At 39.1% G+C, this 8,183-nt stretch overlaps 1 protein-coding gene across 1 annotated transcript in view; it reads left to right on the forward strand.

The window, feature by feature from the left end:
• Positions 1 to 8,183, forward strand: part of CORIN (corin, serine peptidase) — a 140,865-nt gene that overhangs the window by 123,697 nt on the left and 8,985 nt on the right. Inside the window, exons 15-16 of the mRNA XM_009335224.1 lie at positions 4,716 to 4,838; positions 7,867 to 7,916. Coding sequence (XP_009333499.1) covers positions 4,716 to 4,838; positions 7,867 to 7,916 — 173 coding nt within the window. The remainder of the gene's footprint in view (positions 1 to 4,715; positions 4,839 to 7,866; positions 7,917 to 8,183) is intronic.

Raw genomic sequence — 8,183 nt, forward strand, 5'->3', positions numbered from 1 at the left:
CCTAGAAAGCATGGTCTATGAAGAAAGGTTGAAAACTCTGGGTGGTCAGTCAGGGGGAGAGAGGTATAGGAGCCTTCAAATATGTGAAAGGCTGCTGCAAAGAGGCAAGGAATAAAGTGTTCTCCATTTCCAATGGAAATAAGACAGAAGTAATGAGCTTAAATGACAGGCAGGAAGATTTAGAACAAACATTAGAAAAAAATTGCTAACTGTAAATCCTGGAATATACCACCTGGCAATGCTGAGGATTCTCCATCATTAGAGATTTTTACAAACAGGGCAGACAAAAATCTGACAGAGAGAATTTAAATATAGTTGATCTTATTTTGGATTAGGGGACTGGATCAGATGGCCTCATAAGATTCCTTTTGGCTGAATTTTCTGATAGTTAACTGTTTAGTGAAAGCAAGCCTTGTGGAAGGAGTTTTTTCATAGGTCCTAATCCCGTTTCATTCTTGAAAACAGTGCAGAGCACCTAATGAAAATCTAGGTGAAAGACGTGCTTGTCTTTTACCACTAAACTTAGTATTTCTATCATTTTAAATGTAGAGTGGAAAAAAAATAATTAAAAAATTGCTGTTTGTTGTGCGTCTGTTGTAAATTTACTTAACTATGGCACTTTTGATGTGGTCTTGGAGAAGTCCATAGGCTGAGACTACAGGCACCCTAAAGTGTATTCATTGAGTGTTATGTTTGAGTGGTTTGATCTCAGAAGCTTCAGCATAGTTCTTTTGGATATAAAGTTTTACTGCAGATATTTAATATGAGACACATGAGAGTTAAATTTTTGTGATCTATTCAGTAATAAATTCTTAGAACCCCATGGGTTTTAAAATAGTATTTCAGTACTCAAATGGTTCCATCCAAATACATGAGATGTTATCAAGTCCCGTGGATTCCGGTAGGATTTGTAAGTTATCTTGGAAGCCTGGTAGAGGATCTGGTCCAAAGATTACCACTCAAAAGGCATGCATTATTGTTACCACGGTATGAATGTCTTATGTTTGCAGATACCACTAACAAACTTAAGTGATGTAGATATTTCAGTGACTGTACTGTTATGTTAAAAGATGCTCTTATGTGTGAAACATCTCTTCTAGTAACTGTTAGTCTTTTTTAAGATGAAGCTCTTCAGCATAGGTACTGGTTGCTACAGTGTATTTCTGCTGTGCCACAGAATCATAAAATCCCCATTGTAACAGACATCTGGAGAACATCTAGTCCATCTCCCACTTGAAGCAGGACTAGATCTGCCAAAACTAGATCTGCTGACTCTCGCCAAAACGAGATCAGCTCAACCACTGCTCTGTTTAGCCAAGTCTTGAAAACCTTGGTGGACTGAGATTCCACAGTCTGTCTGTTCCAGGGCTGCTCCACCTTCCTAGTGAAAAAGTATTTCCTTTCATCCACTATGAATCTCCAAAGCGGCAACTCTAGGCCATTTCCTCTTGTTTTACAATGCAGTGCTATTGAGAAAAGTTTGATTCCATCACCTTTTAACTCCTCTTCAAGTAGTTGCAGGTTGCTGTTGAATTGTTCCTTAGCTGCTTCTTCACAAGAGTAAACAAGTCCAATTCCCTCAACCTCTCCTTGTGCGTCAGTGCCATAGGCCCCTAGAAAATTTGAAAGCCATCTGCATGTCCCTCTCCAGTTTCTGAATATCCTCTTAAACTGAGGGGCCTCAAAACTGCACATTGTGTTCCAAGTATATAGTTTCAGACAACAAATACAGTTTCAATTTTGCTTATTGTTGCAATACGGGTAATAATTAAAAGCATTAGTCTAAAATCAACACCAAGTTTCTGAACAAAGCTATTCTGTTATATGCAAACCAAAGGGGGGAAAAAAAAAAACCCAAACTGCGAAGAAGTGAAAGAGCCTTCTGAAAGTGTTTGATAAAAAAGGCTCTTTATTTGGCTTGCCTGAAATCTTGAAAGATGTTACATATGGCCACACACATGACTTTTGTGCAGATTGACTTAGTGGCCTGCCGAAGTTGACCTAAATTAAAATAAAAAAATTGACAAGAGAGCTAATTTTGAACTCAAAGATGTAGATTGATGTCTTAAAGTAATTGGCAGCTATAGGCTTGTTGTTGGAGTCTGTAAGAAACTCAGTAAAGCAAAATATTCTTATGAAGAAATTATACACCATGAGTTGACACAGCTCTGTCCATTGAAAGATCCTTCTTCCCTTTTCTTTAGAGTGTGTCCACAAAAGAAATTGTGTGCTACAGCTCCAAGAGGGGCCGAGTAGAACCTGCTGCCTGCTGTGTTTCTGGAGCACAGAATGGGTCTAGCTAATATGAGTCCCCATTGGTCTACCTCCCTCCTTCTCTCTGAGTGCTTTACAGTCCCGTGTGTAATGTATACTCCTGGCATAGCAGTCCCTTCCTGGACGCTGAAAGTCTCAGACCCAGAAGCTCACACGAGCCCAAGTCCTTACTCCTCCTCTAACATTTTTAGCTCTGGTAATTAATTCTCTGGCAATTCCCCATATGCTCTGGTCTCTACACAAATGCTAACATCGTCTCCAGCTTTCTTCAGCTAGAAATGAGGCTCTTAGGTCCCCTTTATTCTGGCTATTTCTAATTAAAATAGATGAAAGGAGACAAGTGGTGGCCCTTTTCCTATCTGAAAGAAAACCTTGTATAAACATCATCAAGGGGGGAATGCTCTATAACAGGCTGCCAGGGAAGTGGTTGAGTCACCATCCCTGGAAGTATTTAAAAAACGGGTAGATGAGGCGCTTAGGGACATGGTTTAGTGGGCATGGTGGTGTTGGGTTGACGGTTGGACTCGATGATCTTAGAGGTCTCTTCCAACCTTAATGATTCTATGATTCTATGATAAATGTTTATAGAAGGCATTCTAAAGACATAAATTAGGGCATACGGTTTTTGGGTGTATTATATCAAGCTGTGACCACCAAGGAAAAAGGCCATAGCCATAATTTTACTAAGTATAATACCTTGTATTAATAATTATAAAGTTTCATATAGGCTTAAGTGTCTTGTAGGTTGTTGCCTGGGCTTAGAAGTACGTATCTGCTTAATGATAATTATAGCATCACAATCTGTAAGTCAGAACTGCAGGTTTCAGCAAAATAATCTGGTGTTTGGGACAATACAGATTTGGAGCCATCAGATGGCATGATATTTGCACCTTTTTGCACATTTTTGAGTTACATCTCTTATAGATCAGGCACTGTTTACAGCTACATAAAATATCACTGAACACAGTTATGAAATGGTAAACAATTGTGCACAGAAGATCATAAGGCAGAATATCATCTTAAGAAAAAAAAGTTTGTGTATGTTTGGTGGGAAAAAGAGTGGGAAATAAGCAAATGATGGAAAGCAAGAGAGGAGAGTTTTATGTGTTTTCTACAAGCAGGCACTAAGGAAGAAAGCTCTTTTTGCAGCAAACAGCTTTCTTTAAATGAGGAAAAACCACAGTGTTTAAAAATGCTTGTTATTATCTGCGTGCACATTCTGGGTAGCAGATCATGGAATGATATTTGCTTAATATGCCCAGAGAAGGTTCTGAAAAATAAGTCATGTAACAGGCAGGATCCAGGGCTGTGACCTCCGAGCCTAGTTAATTCCGCCAGCCCTGTTGAAAACATTTCCATATGGTTGCACTGACAACTTAGCATAAAACAGAATTCTTTGATCTTTGTTAATTTATGCAATCAAGTGAGTAAAGGGTGCTGCACTTTTGAAAATATTTAAGAAATATAGTTAATACTGAAAATTGGACTTAAAGATAAACTAATAACCTGGCTGGCATTACTAGGTACTGCCATGAGAGACTGGGTTCAGAGGCAAGTTTTAGGACACATCACAGTTTTTTCTGAACTTTTCTCATTCTCTTTCCCATGAACTAGGATTTAGAATTTGGCCATTGACCAGTGTGCAGGAGAGTAGTCATTGAAAGTCCTTGTCATTGACAGGGATTGATGGCTAATCATGGATGGTTCAGTGCTGGAAAGTTGCATGACTTGTAAAGCCATTTAAAAAATACACTCTTTTTTCCATTTAGCAATTGACATTTACTAGAACAGCAGTTTCTTCAGTGGCCTGAGTCTATCAGGCAATAACTAAACTGAGGAAGTGGATATATGAAACTATCTCCTGGTGAACCAGTCTAACCTACTTTCATATTCCTGTTAATTTGCTGCAGAAGGACAGGTTTGACATCGTCACCCGTGATTTGTTCTGTTTCACAAAGCAGACAGCTTGGACTTAGAGATACTGTCAAGTATTATTAACAAGACCCAGACTGCTCTTTACTGTTCAATTGTAATGGATTTCCAAAGATAGGAATGTAAGAAAATATTTTTTCTTTTACCTCTTCTACATATGAAGATCTTTTTTTTTTATTTTTTTTTTTTTAATTTTTGGAGGCAAGAACTGTAGAAACAGTATGTCAATGTATGCACTACAGTAAATGCCACCAGAAGGCTCTTGCTGCTCCCGATTCCAATTCTGGTTCTTGTCAGAAAATACAACATAAGTGACAGTAATATGTTAGCTGGCCTGACTTCTTGGGGTGATTTCATTCCCCTAACTATGATTCTGCCACACGTGGCTTTGACATAACATTCAGCTGTATATCTTTGGAGTAAACAGGAGGCATTAGGGCCTCTTGACCTTCATAATTGTAATGCTGAAACCTACTGGAAGGTCTATGAGTGTCTTTCATTTGTTTCAGAGGACCATCCAAAACAGAAATTGTAATAGTGAATGAGGAAATGCAGCATCAAAAATGGCTGAATCTGCACTCAGACTGGAAGAATAAAAATGCATCCACTTTACACGCACTTCTAGTGAACGGGTAAGTAACAGGTAAATGAGATTTATTTCACTGCTGTGTGTAGTCACTTATCAATGGAGGATGGCAAACTCCCTTTGGTAAGCTCTTTTTTTTCCAAGGTATCTGTGTATAAATCCCAGCACATACTCGTGTGAGTTGTTAAGATACAGTCTATAACAATTTTAGTGTCTACTACAACTGTAGTCTCTTTTGAGTCCACCTTGTGAATCCTCAGGGGCCCATTCTGCTAGACTAACAGTATTTGAGTGACATAGAGGTGATGCCCTTGAAGCACCTGGAACAGACAGCTTCATTAAATCCCTGCTGACCAAGAAAATCCAGTAAGTACTATATAGCAAAACCTGCAGCAACATCTTACCATCCTCTGCAGCCTGTATAGTTTGGATTCATACATTTGGAGCGACCACAGCTGCTTCAGCAGAAGCTATATCCACTTACAGTAGGTTTCCTTAGCAGCTCCTCTGGCTTCAGATGGTGGTATATTCCTTTTAATTAACTCAACTAAACAGGTAGTTGGTATCTCATGGTTGAGACATTCAAAGTGTGACTTTGAGACTGAAGAGCCAATAAACTTAAACATCCAGGACAAAACTGAGAGAGCCACCTAATCCACATCTGCAACTGCATTCTTCAAAAAGCAGATTCATTGTTTCCCTGTTCTCCTTCAAATGCCTAGATTTCAGAACATCCTTCTTCCATAGAAAATGCTTCTGTTTCACAAGGGGAGACTGTCTTGGCTAAATGCAGAGGTACAACATGTGTGAAGACACAAATCTGAGGAATACACCTACTTTTCTTTTGCTTGGCTCCATTATTTTCTGTAGTGAAACTTTTCTGTAATGGCAGAATACTAAAAAGATTGTGTCTGCAAGTGCCTACTTTTGCTTTCCTACATCTCAGCTTTGTACTAGTTCTGTTTTACAGTAGTATTTTCCCTGTTCATTTAAGTTCATCTTTATTTCTTCATCTAGAAGAAGGGCCATTACAGGATGCTGCCTGATACTTGAAATTTTTCTTTTTAACTCTTTTCTTTTCCTTTCTCACTGTCTCCTTCCACTAGCCTAATGGTATCTAAATGCTTTTCTCCAGAGTAATACAAGGATAAACACCTTGGGTTGCAACCAGATGCAAGGGCAGGTCCACAATCATATTCTGTTCAGTCACTGAAGTGCAAAGCAGAAATTTCAAGGTACTTCCCGTTGTTTGAAAGTGGTCTGCTAGGAAGTATGTGTGAAGGGATGGATTTGAAGCCTCTGAGTTACAAGATCTAGCAGCAAAAGATCTAGTTTCGCCCGAAGTACAAGTTAAAGGAGAGAAAACATCAGTAATGAGGATTATTGCTAAAGCTGTTACAGAGACGAAAGTAATACGTAGGAACAGATGTTCCATCTCCCCAAATCCAGAAAATGGGTAACAAGAAGAAGTGAGAAGAGGCCTTGCATGAAGAGTGAGGCTGTTTTTGTTTTGGCAGTGTCAGGCATCCTGTCTAGATGGCTCTCACTGGCTGTGCATGTGCTGCAGATCAGATGCACCCCAAACTGATCTCCAGGTCATCCCACTGGAAGACCTGCAGGCCTGCCTCACTTCTCATGTGCCAGGCTTGCTTTCTAGTATAAAGCAAATTGTACAGGGAACAATATGTGTTTAGTCTCTTCCCAACATGAAGCAAGACAAGCCCAGGAGCTGGGAAGTGCTCCTGAGCCCTGCAGTCTAGGTGTATTCATCTGGATCAGTTTCAGCATGTAAAATGTCTGTTCTGTGGAGTATGTTGTATGTTTAAAGGAGCTGTCAGGCTCCTGGACTATTGGTAATTTGAGCAAGAACCAACAAATGCACCACTAGTTTCATAAAGTTCTGATAAGAGGGAATGGCACAGTGCAGGCTATGCACACATGAAAAGCTTACAGTTTTCTCTTTTAGAGCTGGCTATTTGATAAGTCAAAGAAACGAGTGTGAAACGAGTGTGGCTCGTCTCAGTTATATCCTGTATATTTTTTTTATGGAGTGCAAATGCCCCTCAAAATTGTGCACAAAATTTTCTTTCCTGAAACTGGTCATCTATCTCTAGAAACAGAATTTTATGGTCTGTGTTTTCAGGAACAGAAAGTAGACTGACTTGCACAGTATATGAATGGGGCATATGCAATGTAAGGGACAGAGGTTTGGTCAAATCACAGATTAAAGCTAATCTGGTGAGCTTGCTGGCACTCTGTTTTTGTGCCCCATTAGTATCTATGACTTAAAACCAAATGCAGCCTCTTTTTAGGTGGTTGCAATTTTAAAGATACTGCCTACCTACTGAGATGATAGCCTGCAAAGAATTAGCTGGGGAACAGCTAATCTGTGTATCCAGTCTAATTTAGCTCTGCATCTGCCTCAGAAAAGCATGTACATGGTAGGAATGAAAAAGTGGTGGAAATAAAAAGGCAGTCAGCTAGTTGAGCAGCAATGCTCACTGTTTTAACAAGGATCTCCCTTCCTTTGACAAAGAATCACTTCTTTCCTCTCTCATCTGAAAAATTTCAACAGAAATGATAATTTTTTTGTTGTTTTAATACTTACTTTTGCAATCTTCCTGGATTTTTTCAAAACACCCAAACTTTTAGGGCATGAAAGATCATCTGTTATCAAAGGTATTTCAAAGAAAATTCTATCCTTCAGCTGTAAGGAAGAGGAGAATAGCAATCTCTGTTCTTTCAGGTGCCATAAATTAAGACTTGACAGACTGTACGTCCCAGCTGACCTCAGAGCTGGATCAGTGCCCAGAGACCGAGGTAGTGTGCAAAATATGTAGCACCCACTCATGAAATGTATTGTAAAGCTGAACTAATATTTTGAATTATCTCCAGGCAGACGCTGGAAACCATGGATGATCTGGCATAAGAAGCTCCTTGTGTTTCTTTTTACAGTTTGGGGGAATTTTTAACAGCTGGTTCACAAAGAGTACAATACCTGTGCTGATTTGCAAATTACCAAAAATTACATCAATTAATTGAGATTTCCACCATGTTCTTGTTTCAATATTTAGACAGATGTGTCGAAGCAGAAGCAAAGTGGCTCTCTTTTGCACTAAAGAAGGTAAGAGAGAAGTGCATATAAAACAAAGATGTTTTTCAAGATGTGTTAAATTAACAAATGCAGATGTTTAGTGCGGATTCATTCTGAAATTTGACTAGATTTCTGCAACATCCAGTTTTGCATTTTTTCCCCCCCCTACTCTATTCAGTTTCATCAGCTTTTCTTATTTTTTGACTACTGCTGTGTATTGCAGTAGCCCGGTCCTGCTCCCACTAAATTAATTTTGTCAGCAGTCAGGTTCCAAAAATTAATTTGATAAAACTTCCT

This window comes from Pygoscelis adeliae, unplaced genomic scaffold, assembly GCF_000699105.1.
Source record: "Pygoscelis adeliae isolate BGI_AS28 unplaced genomic scaffold, ASM69910v1 Scaffold21, whole genome shotgun sequence".
NCBI lineage: Eukaryota > Metazoa > Chordata > Aves > Sphenisciformes > Spheniscidae > Pygoscelis > Pygoscelis adeliae.